The 20,298-nt window shown below is 43.5% G+C and overlaps 1 protein-coding gene across 5 annotated transcripts in view; it reads left to right on the plus strand.

The window, feature by feature from the left end:
- The window catches only part of Adgrf1 (adhesion G protein-coupled receptor F1), an 87,922-nt gene that overhangs the window by 51,550 nt on the left and 16,074 nt on the right, over positions 1-20,298 (plus strand). For 3 of the 5 annotated variants that reach the window (XM_031348220.1, XM_031348223.1, XM_031348222.1), the window contains 9 exons: positions 1,833-1,958; positions 4,415-4,475; positions 6,098-6,241; positions 7,647-7,820; positions 10,230-10,330; positions 11,924-11,982; positions 15,982-16,133; positions 16,996-17,159; positions 18,903-19,091. In XM_031348220.1, coding sequence (XP_031204080.1) covers positions 1,899-1,958; positions 4,415-4,475; positions 6,098-6,241; positions 7,647-7,820; positions 10,230-10,330; positions 11,924-11,982; positions 15,982-16,133; positions 16,996-17,159; positions 18,903-19,091 — 1,104 coding nt within the window. In that variant the 5' untranslated portion in view covers positions 1,833-1,898. Of the gene's footprint in view, positions 1-1,832; positions 1,959-4,414; positions 4,476-5,950; positions 6,242-7,646; positions 7,821-10,229; positions 10,331-11,923; positions 11,983-15,981; positions 16,134-16,995; positions 17,160-18,902; positions 19,092-20,298 lie in introns of those variants that run through there. The other 2 variants (XM_031348224.1, XM_031348219.1) reach the window with 2 other exon arrangements.

Below are 20,298 nucleotides of genomic sequence, written 5' to 3' on the forward strand. Positions count from 1 at the left end.
TCTCCTGTATTTCTTTGAGGGTGCTATTTATGTCTTTCTTAAGGTCCTGTAACATCATCATGATAAGTAATTTTATATCTGAATCTTGCATTTCCGGTGTAATGGTGTGTCCAGGACTATGGTAGAATTGGGTTCTGATGATGGCAAGTGACCTTGGTTTGTGTTGTTTATTTTCTAATGCTTGCCCCCCACCCCTGGCATCTGGTTAACTCTAGTGCTACCTGCCCTTGCTGAATCTGACTGGAGCCTGTCCTTCCTGTGATCCTGGTTGTGTCAGAACTCCCCAGAATCAAACTGACTCTGTGATCCTGGGATTCTGGGATCCTGGGATCCTGGGCTTGTTAAATCACCTGGGAGTGTGGCTTTCTCTGTGAGTTGTGGGACTGGCTGCAGAGCTTGTGCCCAAGGTCTGCTCAGAACACTAACCCAGACAGACCAGAAGGAACCGGAGTCAATGGGCTGGTGGAGTTCCTGTGTGCCTGGTCCTGCTGGACCCAGTTACTCCCAGTGTTGGGACAGATGTTGGTTCCTGCTTACCTCTGACCCTGGGTGTGTCCTTCCTGTATTTCTTTAAGGTATTTATTTATGTCCTTCTTAAAGTCCTCCATCATCATCATGAGTTGTGACTTTAAATCAGAGTCTTGATTTTCTGGTATGTTGGGGTATCCAGGGCTTGCTGTGGTAGGAGAACTGGGTTCTGATGATGCCAAGTAGCCTTGGTTTCTGTTGGTTATATTCTTTTCCTTGCCTCTTGCCATCTGGTTATCTGTGCTGTTAGCTAGTCTTGCTGTCTCTGATTGTGGCTTGTCTCTCCTGTAAGTCTGTGTGTCAGCACTCCTGGAAGAACAGTCTTCTTTGGGTGGAATTTGGGTATGGAGAGCTATGGCACAGAGTCAGCTCTGGGGCGTGGATGTAAACCGGAAGGATCCTGTCCTAGGTTACTCCTCGGTTCCTGTGTCCTGAGGGCTCTGGGAGGGTCCCTCTTGGACCAGGTATTCGGGCAGAAGTGGTGGTCTTACTTATTCTCTTAGGTGTGTCAGCACTCCTAGGAGACCAGTTTTCTCCCAAAGGATTTGGGTATAGAGAGCTCCCAGTGCAGATGCAGAAACTGAATTTTAAATATAATTTTAATTAAAATTTAAAAATGGAGAGGCCTTATGGGCCCAGTAGCTTAGACAAAATGATTGTAAGTTGGCATGATTATTCTTTGACACCAAATAACACAAATGTAAAAGGTAATTTTTTTGACCAAATCTGTATTAGCTACATTTCTGTTGCTGTGATAAAGCTTGACAATCAAAGAAAGCTGAAGGAACAGTGAGTATATTTTAGCTTATGTCCAGAGAGAAGCTCTGTAATGGTGAGGGAGCCTGCATTACATCAGGCAGCAGGAGCAGGAAGCTGAGCACTCATATCCTCAACCACAGACACAAAGCAGAGAAAAGGACCTGGAAGTGAGGTGAGGCTGTAAACACCCCAAACCTGCCCTCCATGATTGCTTTCTCCAGCAAGGGTCTATCTCCTCAGAGCTCCACAACCTCCCAAAAAGCACCACCAACTGGGGACCAAGCATTCAAATACCGGAGCCTATAAGGGACATTTCTCATTCAAGTTACCACAATGTGCTGAGTTCTGGACCAATTATGGAAGATGAATAGAAACTTGGATTGGCTTATTGTTATCCTTAAGTTTATTCACTCCAAATCTATCTTTGATATTTGCACTTATAGAGCGCTTGGTTGTTTTAATGTGACAAAGAAAACCTCAGAAACTTAAAGGGGTTGGTGGTGATTGTTTCTAGTTACAGTCTTAGTTTACAATGTTTGTTCTAGCACACGGCCTCCTGGGTGACTAGACACAGGTGTTCAGTCCAGAGAGGAGAGAAGGAGCTACTGGATATGAGAGTTGGACTTCTGTGGCTCATCCCTCTCTTCACGCTCACCGGGGGCTTCCTGCAGGTGAGCTGGTGCATGTCTTATTTCTCTCCTTTCTACATTCCCAGTAACTTCAGAATCTGTAACTCTCCAGGCAACTGAGATGCAGAGGTCGGTGGATTGCCATCAGAGGTCTAGAGGTCTTGTCTCAGGATTATCAGCACTGACCGTGAGGTCTTCAATAAGTTATATTATCTCTTTGATTGCAAGTGAGGCCCTCCCATGAATATTTAACTATCTTGGAGATCTTGTCTAGTTCAACATGTTCTATGCTATGGCCTCTTGGGCACAGAAAAACCATATGGGTGGACACTAACACCCGCCGTAGGCCTTCTCTATCATTTCCACTTCCCCTTTTCTTCTGGCATTGTTGCTTAGTACAGGGTCTCATGTAATCCAGGCTGGTCCCAAACTCATAGTTTAGCTGAGGGTGGCTTTGAACTGCTGATCTTCCTGGAGATTTTTGATTACAGATGTTTGACACCATCTTACCCTTGTTTTATGGTGTGTATATGTGTGTGTGTGTGTGTGTGTGTGTGTGTGTGTGTGTGTGAGAGAGAGAGAGAGAGAGAGACAGACAGACAGACAGACAGACAGACAGACAGACAGACACAGAGAGACAGACACAGAGAGACAGAGAGAGACAGAGAGAGAGACAGAGAGACAGAGAGAAAGACAGAGAGAGATGGTTTTGCCATATAGTTCTGGCTGGCATGGGACTCTTTGTGTAGACCAGGTTAGCCTCAAACTTGTAGCCATCTTTCTGCCTTTGTCCCTCAAGCACCAGTATACTCATCTATCTTAGGTTTGTTTCTATTTGTGTATATATTTGTTGTACATTTGTGAGTATGCATGTTCACACATGTGTGAGCACAGATGTATGAGATCGTGTATACACATAGAGACCTTGATATCAGGAATCTTCTCCAGTGGTTTTTCCACTTTATTTACTGAGGCCGGATCTCTTAGGCCTGGAGGTCAGTGACGTGATGACTCTCACTGGCCAGTTTGCTTTGGGGACTCTGTCTCCACCTCCCAAAGCTGGAATTCAAGCAGGCCACCTTGCCTACTCCACATTCACATAGGTTCTGGGGATCCAAACTCTAGTCAGTCCTTCCTCTTACATAGCAAGTGCTTTAACCCCTGAGCCATACCCCAGCCACGACCTACTCATTGTCTTGATGCTTTCATCGAGGAGCGTAGCTTGAATGTTTTCTACTCACAAATGACTCCCTAATGTGTATTATCATCTGGATGCTCCTCTCTCAACTCCTCACCCATGTGCCCACCATTCTTGTATTCCTCAACTTTATGGGTCCCAAACTGAACCCCTAAATTTTTCCTATCAAACCTACTCCTCTTTTCCTGTGACAACACTCTCTTCCCACTTGAGTAAAAATGGTGTCATGCTTGGGTCTTTGTCACATTGCACATTTAGATCATTTTAAAAATGGATCTTTAAAATATACCCAGAAGTCAGGCATGTGTGACTTCGTCTACTGCTTCAGCCTCTGTCTACAGCTTTCTTATCTTATTCCTGTATTGCTTCCATAACCCCAGAAGTGCTTTCATTTTGCTTCTGTGCTTGGCCATTCTAAATATGGCTTCAGGATTAAGGCTTCTGGAAAATTAAAGTGGATCTTTCTTTTGTTCCCCCGGTTCAAGTTCAGCCTAACTCACTGGGGTAACTCTAAAAAGCAGGTGACTCAGTGGAGAAGAGCTCTTGTTCTGCCAGCATGAAGATGTAAGCTGAACTCCCCAGCATGTGCTTTAAAAAGCTGGACATGGATGGCTGGATTTCCAGTACTGGGGTGGGGGTGGAACCAGGCAGCCACAGAGCAGGCATTTGAGCCAAAACAGCAACCAGCTCCACTGCCATGAGAAACCCTGTCTCCAAGGAATACACAAAAGAGTGAGAGAGGAAAGTGCTCAAGAGCTTTTTTTTTTCCCTCTAGTGTTCTCACATACACATGGGTGCGCTCACTAATGTACCCATATGCTTGTGACACCCTCACTCCCCCTCAACAACACTTCCTTCACTTCCCTCCTTAAAAATCTTTCTGTGATCTGATAGAGCTACATGACCTGCCCCTATGGACTGCATTGCTTGCTCCTCTCCATTCTCTGGCTTGTTTAGGTTCACAATTTAAGAGGCCAGGAAGGGAGGGCGGCTGAAGCTTGAGTAGCGGTCACACTCTGTCCACACTTGGGAAGCTTAGGGATGAAGGCTCACGATCGGCTCACTTCCCTTTTTTCCTTTAATTCATTTCCTCCATTCTGCGCACCTGCTGTTCCCATCTCCTTCAAAGCTTTTCCTGCAGGCACCTTCACTTACTCCATCTCCCACCATCCTGGGCTTGGATATTAGGTCCACAGTTTCAGGTCATCTGGGAAACTCAACAGGTCTATGGTTTGCAGATCTCAAAGCCTCACCATAGTTATCTTCTTTCTTTCTTTTCTTTTCTTTTTTTTCCTTAAAGAAGAAAAATGATGGCCGCAGAACAAAAGGAGATGTCAGTGTGGTTGAGAAAAGGCATCCAGGTAAGACTCCACTAGAGGTGCTGGACACGGAGACAGAGTTCCCACCTCAGCAACATCCCGATGATCTTAGGTATGCTGTGAGAATTTCCAAATCCACAAAGTGAAAAGAATAGTAATTCTTAAGAGCAAGACAGTTCTGAGGATTAAATACACAGTGTATTCATTGGTATATTTATTGCTCTGGCCAAATAAATGCCTTACCAAAGCCCACAAGGGGGGACTGGCTCATGGAATGGCACCATCTCCATTCAGGATGGGTTTTCTCTTCTTAGTTAAACTTTTCTGGAAACTCTTTCAAATACACATCAAGGTGTGTCTCCTAGATTACTAGAAATCCAGGCCATCTGACATTGAAGATGAGCATCTTGCACCATACCCAACAGCAGTCTCTACTTGTGTGTGTGTGTGTGTGTGTGTGTGTATGTGTTTCCCTCCTATGAATGTAATTAATTGGCAGAGCTCTTAACTTGGGGATGGGTCCTGGTGTGGACTTAAGCATGCAGCTTGGCAGCACTGAACGTAATTCCTTATGAAAACATTGGTCCACATAGATGATTGATAGATCCTAGGATCCAATCCTCAAAGGCCTCTCTGACATGCAGTGCACATAGATGCATTAGCATATGGCCATGTGTTAGCTATATAAAACATATCCCCATGCAAGACTAGAGTTCTTCAAGGAACTAAAACAAAAATCTCAACACAGAGTGTGACAAACAAGATCTCCCCAACAGTACCAATGACAATAAAAGTACAGCAGGTATTTAATATAGGCCTGTCACTATGCCAGGCTGTGGTTAGTTCTCTTATAAGCATTAAATCCTCACACACTCCTTTGTCTGCTTATGGCCATCTTTATTTTAAAGACAGCGAAGCGAGGGCCTAGAGCAGGAGCCATAAGATGGGACTGGACTTTCCGGCTTCAGTACCATTAACTCCTGAGAAAGTGACCATGCTCATATCACCCTGTTCCCCATCTTTTGGGAGGAACTCCCGAGGCCCGTGGGAGCTGTAGACAAGATTTGAATCCAGTCAGTCTGGATGTAGAGCTAGCACATGTGCAAAAGCTGAAGGTAAGATTGGGCCTGGCATGTGGAAGGCGAGGATTCCAGAGCCCCGAGTACAGAAGGCTTGTCTTTGAGGGGAAAGAAAGGAGAGTGATTTATTTATAGAAATAAGTAGCTGGAGGTAAGTGTACACAGACTCAAGCTAAGGTCTAATTGTGTTTCGCTTTTGTGTTTAAGCAAATCCTAAAACTCACTAACGACTGGAACATCTTTTAAAAGGGTGTAGTTGGGGTTTTTGTATGTTGCAGATACTTCAAGGAAACCAAAGCTGGAGTATGGAGGAAGAGTGGGTAGGACATTCAAGCCTGTTTCCTCTTGACTCTGAGGTAGTCCAGAGAGCATGAGAATGACTGGCCTAGCAGAACTTGGAGGAGAGATCTGTATGAGGCATGTGCAAGGCACGTCTGCTTGTACGCATGTTACATCAATGTCTGGATGTGCAGAATGTAGTGACAAGCCTCAGGGACATCCCAGGAACTCTAAGCAGGGCAGGATGGCTGCTAAGTGACTTTCCCCACAGACGGGTACCTTCTAATATCTTCTCTCTACCTCCAGTCCGGGAGTATGAGGTGCTACTTCAAATGACGTACAAAGATCCAGAGGAGAAGAAAGAACTGAAGAGATTTCTGAAGCTCTTGAAATCAGGATCACCAAGTTTACGTGGTCCCAGCAAGATCATCGGAGTGAAGGCCACCACATGTAAATTAGCTGTCCAGTGACTGGGAGTGGAAACAGGGAGGAGGGTGGGCTACAATGAACGGTTGCTCTGTGAAAAGTGATTCTCCCACAAGCTCTGTGGCATCAAGAACTAATGTTTCTTCTTCATGTGACATGTCCACTGCATGCTGGCAAGGGGGCTGTGTCTGTGGTTGTCCCTCAGGTACCAGCTGATGTGGGAGATCTTACTTCAAATGCACCCATTCTGAGCACCAAAGGAATGAATCCCTGGAGACCCTCACCCAGGCAATAACATTCTTTGGCTGAGAAGGGATAGACATTAATTCTACTTCTATTTTATTGGCCATCATTTATTCATTGACTCACTCCAGCCTCGTGAGGCCAGAATATGAAATCCCACTCTGTTTCTTGAAGATAGCAAGAACTAATTGGTAACACAAACCACAAAAGTGGCTCCCAGTGGCTCTCAATGACTTGGCCAAAACTGAGTCTGAGTGTTCAGATCCCAGCTGGCAGCAGGAGCAGGGAACCAAATAGAAATGTAAACTCTTAGTCCATTTCAGACTTGTTGGCTCATACACTCCGGGGTGAAGTGCTTCAGGGGCTCCTGAAGCATGGTAAGCTTTGACCAGCACTCACTACACATTTCTGTGTACCTTTCTCAAACATATCCTGGACCGTCCCGCTTCACCTTCTGTTAAGAGGGAAGGAGTTTTGATGGGAATGTCAGATCCAGAACAGAATAATGAATCCACAACATTGACAGGTAGACATTTTCACCATGTGCCCTACCTCGAAATCATTCTGCCTTTCTAAAATTTTAAAACATTACAGATTTGTATGTGCATGAGTGTTTTGCCCAGATGTATACGTGTGGACTACATGCGTGTTTGGTACCTGAGAGGGCCAGAAGAAGGCTTCAAATCCTCTGGAATTGGAGTTCTAGATGTCGGTGAGCTACCGTGTGGGTGCTGAGAACCCATCCCAGGTCTTCAATGGAGCAGCCCGTGCTCTTAAACATTGAGCCATGTTGCTTTCAGTCCTAGCACGTGGAGTGCTGATAGATGCATAGATAGGAGCTCAAATGACACAGTGGTCAACTACCCTTTAGACTCTTCAATAGTGCTAGGTTGTGACTACGCTCCTGCACCTGCCTTTCTCTTGCACCACAGTGGGTACTTGTAGGGTCCGTAGTCTTCTTCTGGATGCTAAGATCAGCTATTTGGGTTTTATCTTTGCTACTGTTTTCACACCAACCTTGTGGTCTACAGAGTTGGACACTTCTGAGTCTTCAGAGCATTGCCACCCTTCCAGCGTCTGCTGAGGAGTCCTTGGTTCAGATTCCAGTCAGAGCCAAGGACGGAACAGATGTTGCTTGGAAAGCAGACCCTGAGACATGGTGTTCTATTTCTTTTTCTATCTGCAGACTGCAGAAGCCGAAAAGGGTTCCTGGAGTGTGCCTGTGAAGACAACTATATGTGGTTTCCTCCCTCCTGCCTTGACCCCCAGAGCTGCTATCTTCACACAACTGGACTCCTCCCAAGCTGTAACTGCCCTCTCAGAGGCCTCAGGAAGAGCGTTAATTTCTGTGAGAGAGCAAGTAAGTGCCTGGTTGGCTGGGTGCTCTCATCCCAGCATACTAGAGAGACTGAACTGGACTCTTTGCCTGGCTAGGGCAGCTGATGCCGAAGGGCAGCGATGAGGTGGAGATGCCCTGTTAGCTTTGTCTGGATCCGGTCAAAGCTTCCTACCTTCAGCAGATCCCAAACCACATGATGAGGCTTGGATGTCATTCCGACTTCTCGGTGCAGCTCTGTGACTAAAGGATTATATTGAGATTTAGAAAGATGCCTAAAATCTAAGTGGCCAGCTAGCTGCCTCAGTCAGAACATTTTCCTTATCCCCTTTATCTTCTTTACAAGAATCAATTCTAGACGTGTGAACACAGGAGGAACTCCTGGGGATTGCAGTGAAAGGCCTGCTCTGGGTTGCAAAACATACACACACATACACTCACGGATAGATAGATAGATAGATAGATAGATAGATAGATAGATAGATAGATAGATAGATAGATGATAGACAGAAAGATATAGATATAGATAGACAGACATGCAGGCAGGTAGACAGGTAGATACACACAAACACAGAAAAATACAAGACACAGACTCTGTGTCTGTTTCTCTGTATCTCTCTTTGTGTCTCTGTCTCTGTCTGTCTGTCTGTCTGTCTGTCTCTCTCACACGCATACACACATATACACACACACACATACACACACACACACATACACACACACACACACAGTATATAATCTAAGAACCAGGGGATCCAGTATTGGCTTAAGTTTCTGTTTCATAAAGGATGAGATGAGATCTAGTTACCTGCACTCCAGACCTTAACGGCTTTAAGACAATTTCCTCTGTAGCTCATGCCTGTAATCCTAGCACCCAGGAGACAGAGGCAAGAGGATTGCTTTGCGTTTGAGGCCAGATTGAGCTATATAGTGAGTTCCAGGACAGCTTAGGCTATAGTTTGAGGCACTGTCCGCAAAGGAGAATGGACAAGAAGAAAAGAAGGAGAAGGAGGAAGATGAGGGGGAGGGGAGGGGAATACAAGGAGGAGAGGGAGGTAGAGGTAGAGTGTCTTTCCAAGGATTACTTTAATCATCTTGAAGCTCTAAGTTTTAGATCTGAGGAAAGAAAAGATTGAGGGAGGAGCCAGAAATCATTCAGTTTAACTGGGCAAACCTGGTTCACCTTCCCAGGACCACAGCAATTCACGTTATGCCAATAATGTATCTATTAAGGACCATTTTCATGTCCAGTTCTAGGATAAACCCTCCAGGATGCCACAAAGTGTTTGTCTTGCCATGTATGAATTATCAGTCTGGTAGGGGAGGCTAGGTTGTACTACAAGAAAGAAAAGAGGCAATTTCTTCAACAAGTGCCAATGGAAGCCCACATTTGGGGAAAAGACCTATTTCTGAGCCATCTACAAGAAATAGAAAAAAGACTCAGTCAGGCTTCCCACAGTACTGCTGAGGCAGTGTAGCTAGATGGAGAAAGTGGGGCTGGCAAACAGAGGTGGAAAGAATTTTCCACTTGGGGACCAGAGAAGGGCTTCCAGAGCAGCTAATGATTAGGCCCTGAATGAAGAACAAACAGGAGCTGTCCCTAGAGAGACAACTTGTACAGACAAGCACTAGCCCTGAGCTAGTAAACACAATGCTTATAAGGAGTTAGCAAACTGCTTTAAAGTTGTGTTGTGAGAGGATGTTGTGCTGGGTAGATGTCTCAGTAAATAAAGTGCTTGGTGTGCAAACATGAAGACAGGAGTGTAGACCTTTAGCTGGGCATAGTGGGGAAGCACAGACTTGGGATCCCTGGGCTCTCTGGTCTGCTAATCTACTTGAGTTGCTGAGCTCCAGGTTCAGTTAGAGACTCTGTTTAAAAAAAAAATTAGGTACAGAATAGTTGAGAGAGACATTTCCATGTCTACACACACACACACACACAAAAACACACACACACAAACACACAAAAACACACACACACAAACACACACACAAAAACACACACACAAACACACACACACGAACACACAAACACACACACACATACACACACAAACACACACACACAAACACAAACACACACACATACACACACACAAACACACACACACAAACACAAACACACACACACACACACAAACACACACAAACACACACATACATACACAAACACACACACACAAACATACACACACAAACACACACACAAACACACATACACACATGCTCACTACAATGGCCTCACAATTGTTAGAAGTTCATTATTGAAAATTCTGGTTTTCTTTCTTTGCTTTATTATTTTAGATGAATATATTTAAAAAATAAATGGAAATATCATGGATTCAGAATTGTACTTTCATAATTTCATGCTGCTGATAAAATCAAGTCAGACACTTATTTCATCTAAAGACTTTCTCTCTTTATTTCCCATAGAGGTTTGGGGCACTTTTGAAATTGATGAAAACTTTCCTGAAGACCTTTGGAATTCATCGTCTAATATATATGCCTACTACAGAACTGGAATTGAAAATCAAGTAAGCACTTTTTATTATGTAAGGAATTTCTTTCTAACCGTAAGTTCTGATGCCTTTCAATGTAGAACATGCATTTAATACACATTTCATATGTGTGCATATTTGTATATAGGACATACCCATGTGGGTGCTGTGTGCACACGTAGGGGACAGAGAAAATCAGACTCAATGTTTGTTTTCTCCCCAACCCGTTTTTTCTTTGTTTCTTTGTTTGTTTGTTTGTTTTTATAGTTTTTAGACAGTAGCTTTCTCTGGCTTGACTGACTAGTAGTTCTGTGTAATCTGCCTGCACCATCACATCTGATGTGGGTCCTGGGGCTCAAACTCTGGTCTTCATGCAAGACAAGTGCTTTACTGACTGACCTATCACCCTAGCTCCTTAAGAACATATTTTTACATATTTATTTAATTTTAAAGTGTGTGTGTATGTGCATTCTATGCATGCATGTATGATTGCACATGCCCACGGAACCCAGAAGAGGGCACCAGGTCCCCTGAAGTTAGACTTATGGGTAGCTGTGGGTCATTCAACATGGATGCTGGGAACAGGGAACTCAAGTCGTCTACATGCTCCCGATCGCTGAGCCAGCTCTTGGCCCCTTGGTGTGTATTTAATTACTTCTTTTGGATGAATTCCACTCCACTCACAGTTGATGATTCTTGAGCATTTCCCTGAGACTTTATCTCTCAGTCGCCTTGTGTATGGGTTTGTGGACTTATTTGCATATTGTACTAAGGATTCTTGATGATTTTATGGTTTTTAAATCACACACAGTAAAGTACCTAAGCTCAATTGTCAGCGTTTTAATTTGTCCCACAAAGAAGCATCTCTTAGAAGATGAACAGAGTTACTGAATAAAATGTTACCTCACAGCAAAGTCACATAAGACGTGGACCAGGCAATCTGAGAACCAGAGCATAGACCGGGTACATTGACTTCACTGTAGTCATGTAAGAACAGGTCAGTCAGTGTGCCTAAGCTGAGGACCAGAACATAGACCTGAGTACATTTATTCTATTATTTAGTACCCTATTCCCTGCTGTTCTCAGATGTTGAGTATACCATTATTACCAAACCCTCTCCCTCTCTCTGTTCCCATGTAAAGGCCAGAGGTAGATCTCAAGTGCCTTCCTGTTAACATTATCATTGTTATCCTTTTGAGACAAGGTCTCCCATTGGTCTCGCCAATTGACTAGACTGGTTGACCAACAAGCTCTGCCTATCTCTACTTCTAGGGCCAGGGCTCCAGATATACGTGGCCATATACTCTGCTTACATGAGTGCTGGGAACCTGAACTCAACTCCTCATGACTGTGGTGACGACTTTGCCAATGGGGCCATCTCACCAGCCTCTGATACCTCACTTTTTCTTAGCATCATCAAAAATAAATTGTGTGTGTGTGTGTGTGTGTGTGTATTATCAATTGCTACTTGACTGTATTTGTTATGACATATAACTTCTTCCCAAGGCTCCTTTTTCTTTTGCTCATCTGTTACTGCTTTATTTATTGTTTGCATCTGTATTTTGTTACAATGTCCTTTTGATGTGTGAGGACAAAGATTGAATCATTGTCTTTTGTTTTCTTTCTAAGCTTAAAGAAGCGTACAGAAGAGTCCACGGTTTTGAGTCAGTTCAGGTCACCCAATTTCGGTAAGTCCCATCTGGTCTCAGAAGGGCTGCTCTAGAATTCTTCACTGGTCCTGAGAATGCCCAGTGATATTCCTGCTGCCTTTGACAGAATTGTAAAGTCAATGCTAGGCAGATAGATCAGTCAATGTATACCTTGCAAGCATGAGGTCTGGAGTCTGACCCCAGAATCCACATAATACTGCCTGGCATGGTAGTACACACATTTATTCCCAGTGACAGAGCAGTAGAAACAAGGGATCCCTGGGGTTTACTGGCAAATTAATGAGATCCAGGCCAGTGAGAAATCCTGTCTCAAAGGAGTAGATGGTATTCCTAATGGCAACCTGTGGTTGTTCTCTGACCTCACATGCAAGTACACACATACATGTGCATGTGAGCACACATAAACATTCATACATAGAAGAACACACACACAGAGACACATTAAAAAAACTGTAAATACATGGGAATAAAGTGGTGGGACCTTGAGAGGAAGGGGGAGATTATGGAGTTTAGGTTCAGGAAGGGATGAGAGGTACCATTAGAGTGTGGGTGTAGAGAGGTGAGCATTTCCTGCCACGGCAGACATGGCGTTGTATAATTTGGAGTCAGGATGGAAATCTTGTATAAAATATCCTTCTGCACAGGCAGGTATCAAGTATAGACTGTGATTCAAAACTCAGAGGTCATTGTCTACAGCAAATACAGGGATATTTAGTAAATTAGCCTTTTGTTTATGATTCAATTGAAAGTTATTTGGAATTGAGCATGCATGCCTCCACTGTCAGCTACTTATGGGTCACTTGCTGGGGGAAGTAGCTCAGAGGTCAAGGAACGTGACTCATTATTTTTTCCATGGTTCACTTCAAACCAGTCATGGGGAATTTTCAACAACATTTGCTATAAATATATTCCTATTCCATAAAGTCATTTAGAATGTCCCACAGGAATACTTTTCTTTAAAATCTAACACAGAGAACACTGCTTCCATCTTCTAGCAAACCTGTATCATGTATCATTTTCTTTTTATGTCTTTTCTGCCAGTGAACACTTAGATGAAGTTGAGATCCAATCCCAATGACTTTTACACCCAAAAGCTGAAAAGGCGTGATGGTGCAAGCTTGGAATCCTAGTGGTTGGGATGTTGAGGCAGGAAGATTGCTACTATTTCATGAATGACCTAGAGTGCAAAGTGAATACAAGGATAGCCTGGGTTACACAGGGAGATCTTGTCTCAAAATAAAATAAACAACCAGTAGGAAAATAGTAGACAAGCGGTATGGGGGGTGGGACATCAAGGCAAGAGCACCAAGAGTTTGCACTTAGGAGCTTTCGAAGTTCTCATTCTCCTAATCTTGCTTTTCTCTGTGTCTCAATTCCTTTTGTTTAAATTGAAAGTAGAGTCTTATACAGTATATCTGATTATAGTTTCCCCTCCCTCTACTCCTCCCACTTCAATGTGAGCAGCTGCAAGGCTGGCGAAATGGCTCAGCTGGAAAGGATACATACGGGTCTGCTAGAATACTTGAGCTTCGTTCCCAGCACCCATATCAGGTGGTTTACAACCATCTGTAACTCCACCACCTGGGGTATCTTATACCCTCTTCTGATCCCCCCACCTCATGTGTATGTACCCCTGCCCCAACACACTTGTATAGCTGATAAAAAAAATAAACATTTAAAATTTTTTATTTCATACTTTATTTTAAAGCATGTAAAAAAATCTTTTTTAATTGAAGAGAATATAACACTAAGACAGGAATGACTTGGCATGGTGGGTTTACACATATAATCACCACATTTAGGAAACTTTAGGACAGGAAGATTGCTGCTGGCTTCCATAGTGAAAAACACAAGCTGGGCGGTGGTGGCGCACGCCTTTAATCCCAGCACTTGGGAGGCAGAGGCAGGTGGATTTCTGAGTTTGATGCCAGCCTGGTCTACAGAGTGAGTTCCAAGACAGCCAGGGCTACACAGAGAAACCCTGTCTCAAAACAAACAAACAAACAAACAAACAAAAAACCAAAACCAAAACAAAAACAAAAACAAAAAACAAAAAAATCCCACAAAACCAAAGAGTAAGGGTAACACGAAGCTGATCTCATGGATCAACCAGAGGGCTAATTTCAACTCCTGTACATGTGTGCTCTCATGCCTCAGGCACCAACTGTATTCCTGTGGTTCCCAACTGTGTCACTGGATGTGCCACCAACCTGACTTCTCTGCTTGCTCTTCCTGTGGGCATGCTAAACACATGTGTATCCCCTGTTCCCTCAGCCCAACCACTCCTGGCCAACCACCTTCTTACCTGGTCTTCCAGTTGCTGGACTCAAACCTTGAGCCACACTCTGCTCTCAGTCATGTTCTGAGCTGTAACGAATGCATCATGCTGTACATAGAGCCTCAGTATACAACTCCATCAGATCTGACCAACAGCATACAGCTCATCCCACCCAGGCAGACCATTTCCAGTACCCCCTCTTCCTCCAGTTCCTTCCTAGCCAATGTCCAGGGCTACTTCCCCACTCTCCACCAGAAGCAGCCACTGGGTCTGATTTCTACCTCCCTAGGTTGGTTTAACCTGCTTGAGAATGTCGTATAAATAGAATGTCAGTTTTTGTTTGTTTGTTTTATTACGCGGGTTGGTTTCTATCACTCAGCATGAAGTATTCGAAGTTCATTTTATTTTTCTCAGTAGCTGTGAGTCCCACCTTTTTAGTGTCTAGCAGTATTCCACCATGTAAATGTACAAACCTTGCTTCCATTCTTTGAAGTTCTTGACTCATTTCTTTCTTGTACATCCCAAATCTGCTTCCCTAACAACCTCATTAAATATGACCTCAATCTAAGTGTTTCCACATAAGTGGTTATCCAGTTTCTTCAAAGCAAACCACTTTCTTAGCTTACCTTCATGCTTTCTTTATTTATGTCTTTCCACTTGTATACCTCCCCTGCATTACTTCCTACCATCCTCTCTCCCCTAGGACCAGTCACTCTGGCCTTTAAATTTCTCAAACTCACTGCTTGACCCAGAACATTTGCAGATGCTTGTGTGCTATCCCATAAGCCCCTCATCACTGATCCTCCCCTTGTCACCTATGCTGGCTAGTTTTACATCAACTTGACACAAGCTAGAGACCTAACTTGACACAAGCTAGAGACCTATTTAGGATGAGGGACTTTTAGTTGAGAAGATTTGCTTGTACACAAGCCTGGAGTGCATTTTCTTAATTACTGATTGATGTGGGACCCATCCCATTATGGGTGGTGCCATCCCTGGGCAGGTGGCCCTGGGTGTTGTAAGGAAGCAGGCTGAGGAAGCTGGAGAACAAGCCAGTTAACCCCATTCTTCCATGGCTTGGGCTTCAGTTCTTACTTCCAGATTCTTGCCCTGTTTGAGTTCCTGCCCTGATAAACTGAAGTTCCCTTAGTGATAGACTGTTACCTTGAAGGGTGAGCAAAAGGGAACTCTTTCCCAAGTTTCTTTTGGTCATGGTGTTTAATGTTTGGTCACAGCAATGGTAACTCTAACCATTCCATGCATCATTATAAGGACCTGTTTCAAAAACCAGGGATGTTTGTCATGGAGAAACTTTGTCCATGAAGCCATATAGAGTGTGAGAACTTTACTTCCTCCTTCTATGCTTGTCACTGCCTGCCTGTCTCTCATGACATTTAACATTTAGAAATGTGTGTGGACATATGTATACACGTGTGCAAGGATGCATATGGGCATGCCTGTGCATGCAAATGAATATGTACATGTGCATGTATGATCGAAAATGTATGCGTGCATGCATGTGTTTATGTATTTATGTGTATAAATATGTATGTGTGTGCTCACACACATGCACAGGTATTGTGTGTGGGTGTGTTGCCTGTATTCCTTAGCGCCACAAAGGTATGCAGCAGATCTGCTTGCTTCTTTCCTATGGACTACAAGCCATGCATTTCCAGATTTGCCCTGAGAGACTAAATGAAGGTTCAGTGAATCTCTTTCTTCCCACATCCTTACTGCAGAAAGGGAAGCATCGTTGTTGGCTATGAAGTGACTGGCTCCACTAGCCCTGCTGAACTCCTCTCTGCCATTGAACAGGAGGCTGAAAAGGCACAGGTGGCCCTGAGAAGGCAGTTTCCAGTCAAATATGGCTCTTTTCGAGTGTTCGGGAAAGGTAATGCTGGCCTCCCATCTTTGCTTCAGTCTCATTAGTCACACACAGTGTCCTCAGAAGTTGGAGTTCCAAGAGAACTGTTTTAACACACTTTTGCTGGAAGCTGGCCATTTTCCTCTCATTACTGGACAGACTCAACCCCAGCTGACTCTAAGACTGTTACTACTTGGAGATCTGATACTCAGATACTTAACTGATACTCAGTTAAGCATCTGGAGGTGCTGACCTCACTACAGCCTGTGATGGAAGTGACTCGGCTGTGCTTTGCTTCTGTGGGTACACATATGTGCGTGGTTTTGGCTCACGGTTGATGTTGGGCATCTTCCTCCATTGCTTTCCACTTTATAGATCAAGGCAGGGTCTCCTGCTGACCCTGGAGCTCATCATTTCCAGTAACTTTGGCTAGCCAGCTTGATCTGACAATGTCCTGTTTCTATCTCCTGAATGCTGGTGGGATTTCAGGTGGGCTACTGTGCCCACTTGGCATTCATGTAGGTTCTGAGATTCTGAACTCTTGATACTCATGCTTGCATGGTGGGTGTTTAACCCACAGAGCTGTCGCTTGCCTTCTAGTATTTTCGTAAGTGATTACATCCTGCCTTGTGTTCACTTAATACCGAACCTGATAGTCCCGTAGGAACAAAGTTTCTGGCGTTGGTGAGATCCCTGGAAGGAGAAGTCATCTTAAGTAAGAGGCATCAGGAAGAAGGAGGTCTGAAGGTGCTCTTGGGCATCAGCTCCCAAACTTTGCCTGGGTTTTAAACCTGGAAATATAACTTCTAAAGCACTTAAACACTGCATGTTTTTGTAGAGTGCTGGAATGTTCTAGAGTCATTTTTCCCCTGTATCTGTTATTTTTCAGCTCAGTGTAACAGCATCTCCTTTGGATTTGGGTCTGAGAATGATGAATATACTCTACCCTGCAGCAGTGGCTTTGCAGGAAGCATGACAGTCAGGTGCCAGTCCTCTGGGTGGCACATCACCAGGGAATCCTGTGTGCTCTCTCAGCTGGAAGAACTGAAGAAGGTGACACTTTTATTTTATTTTTTTGGTAGGAAGTTTGAATTTTACAGTGAACATCTCCTAGAGATTCTGGCTAGGTAGAGGGCCAAAGGTGACTATTGATATCTTTGAACAGAATGCAAAAGTATGAAGGTTCTGTTGGGTTTTAGTTAACCAGAGATTGTAAGCATGACTGACAGAGTCAGAAAATGGCTTTGTCTTAGCCAAGTCACTCAATGCTATAAGATATGATAGATGCTAAAGCACCAACTAAGGGGGACTTGGAAATCCAAGAAGACTTGGAGTTGAAAATTAAAGGGAAGTAATATAATTGAGAATATAATATAAGTGAGAATATATAAATATATTCAATCGGAATAGTGAGTAGTTGGACATGGGTGACCCATTCAATAGATTTTAGAAGTTATCTGATCTACCAACCACATAACTACATATATGTACATGTATGTACATGTGCACGTACATGTATATGTATATGTATATATATATGTATGTATATACACAGACACACACTCAGGAAACAAAAAAACCAAGCAGCTAGTGGTCCATCTGGTAACAATAACATTGATCTAAAAACAGTCATTTGATTCCTAGTCCAATGTTATGGTTTTGTATGAAAAATAAAGAAAAACTGAAAGAAAAAGAGAGAGAGAGAGAGAAAGAGAGAGAGAGAGAGAGAGAGAAATGAGAGAAAAGAAAATGAAAGAAAAGAAAATAAAAGAAAAGAAAGAAGGAAGAGAAAAGAGAGGAGATAACTGGTCAAGCACAGGAGAATTCAGATCACAGGGGAAAAGTCTTCCAGACTGGCTCAGATGCTGCTTGTATATCAGACTTTCATGTTGAGTGGAGCTTCCATCCCAGCCAGAGGCCTCCCCACCCACAGCAGAGAGCCCCAAAGAGGGCTACCTGTCAAAGCACCATGGAACAGCTGCTTCTCCCTTTCTGCCTTCTGTGTTCTCATCTGTGAGGAAGGAGCAGGTACCCACTGGAGTCTAGACTTTCTCTCTCCTTCTTTGTCCCAGTTCTTAACATAGTGATAGGTGGAATTAGTTGATCCCACGATGTGAGGGCAGGCAGAGAGCAGTACAGTCAGCTAAAAAGAGCAAGGAGGTTGGGGGGATCCAGGATCCTGGGCCAACTTGTGTTGATGAATGCAAACACTCCTGCTCACTGCTTTCTAAGTTACCCTAGCGTAACAGAAGCAGATGGGGGCTGAGAGGGAGGCATGAGGTTCTAAACCCAGTGCCATGGTGGGGATTGACTCAAGCCCAGAAATCAAAATGGCTTGTTTCCATCTATCTTTTCACCCTGTACAGGAAGTTCAGAATTACTACTGGCAGAGCTCGGTAGCAGCAGAACCACATCTAGCTGAGCACTTCTTGCAAAGTCACCACATCTTGCTGATCATGTTTCTCTGTATTGATTGAGATTATGATGTATTTGGAAACGCCTTTCAGACAGTATTTTCATGATTCAGCTTCCTTGGTGCTAAAATATCAAATAACACGGCTGCTTCAAAGAATGCTTAAGACACTCAATCAACAAGTTCCTATTGTGTACTAAGCATGGTGTCTAGAATATAAGATCACTGAACCACAGCTGTTATTCCCACTGCTGTATAAGCTACCCCTGAAATGCTCCACCGTTTGCTCTGTAGCTAAGACATCTGATTTAAGTCTAATGATGTGCAAGCATTTCTGCTTTTCCCCTTAGAACCTAATCATTCATATTAATTTTTGTTTTTAGGAGCTCAGTATGATTGCAGGCAAGATCACAGAGGCAGGTGTGGCATCTTTGGTGCAAAATCTTTCCACCATCATTCTGCACAGCCCATCCACCACAGTCGGGAACCTGGGCTCGGTGGTGTCACTGCTGAGCAACATTTCGTCCCTGTCACTGGCAAACTCTTTGACTGTGTCCAATTTGACACTGACGGTATGATTTTCTGCACTTGAAAGGCTCACTTTATAACTTATTTTAAAGCTCTTTTGAGACTGGGTCTGACAATGTAGCTCTGGCTGGCCTGGCATGCCATACAATGGCCAGAATAGCTTTGAACTCCTCCAAAGCATCCCGGTTTAGCCTTCTGCATGCTGGGAGTACAGGCATGTACCACTCCACCCAGATTGAAGGCTGAATTTCAAATGGTACATCTTGTAGGAAGTGTACTAAAATGATGGGGAATCTCTTGATAAAAACAGAGAAGCCATGTAACAGTCCCCGTGTGAGTTTTATTGGCTTTTCCATAGTATAAAATGAACTCAAAGCATATAATGAACTACATAGTATGTAAAGAACTTCACTGGGGGTGTACTTCGGTAATAGAGTGTTGACCTGGCAAGTGTTTCACCCGAAGTTCAATACTAAATTTGAGGTCTGGGAAGAGAAGAAACATAAATGCCCATGTTCAATAGTGCAAAAGCTTACACTTCTTTTAAGCCTGGACCTTCACAAGCAACCTATTCATGGGGAGATTTCAACTTAGACTGTTGATCCTATGCATTCATTATATACAGTGAACAATTAAGAACTTCTTTCACTTGGCTGGGTCAGTTTAGATATTTAAATTTTGACTTAAAATGACATGCTAATATTTGGTCACTATATGCTACTACTAAAGGAACTAAGATGCTTTCTTCAACAGAGTCTCACTGAGGACACAAACCATTCTTAAGGGCAGGCCCCAGGCCCTACACTAGAAATGACCAACAGAAAATGAACTCAGTGGAATTTTTGGAGGTTCTTTGTCTCATAATGCTTTATCAGGCCTTTCTTGTTTCTTCTTACAGGTCCTTTGGACATATATCATGGCTTCCCATTTTGTGGTTTTATAGAATGTCTATGTGTGCAAATGTGTGTGCAAATGTGTCTGCATGCGTTCCTTGTGATTTTTTCTTGTTTTTCCTTTTATTTATTTGCTTGTTTGTTTTGTACTATTCTGCTTTGTTTGCTTTTATTTTTATCTTTATTTTAGTATTGTTACTTAGATGGCTGCTTGTTTCTAATGAGAGAAATAAAGGCCGTGGATTTGGCTGGGAGCAGAGGTTGCCTGAGACTGGGGGAGGGGAACCAGTAATCAGGATATATTTTATGAATAGATATATATTTTCAAAAAGATTGGCAGTGCTAAGCCTGGTAGCAT

Source organism: Mastomys coucha, unplaced genomic scaffold, assembly GCF_008632895.1.
Source record: "Mastomys coucha isolate ucsf_1 unplaced genomic scaffold, UCSF_Mcou_1 pScaffold3, whole genome shotgun sequence".
Lineage (NCBI taxonomy): Eukaryota > Metazoa > Chordata > Mammalia > Rodentia > Muridae > Mastomys > Mastomys coucha.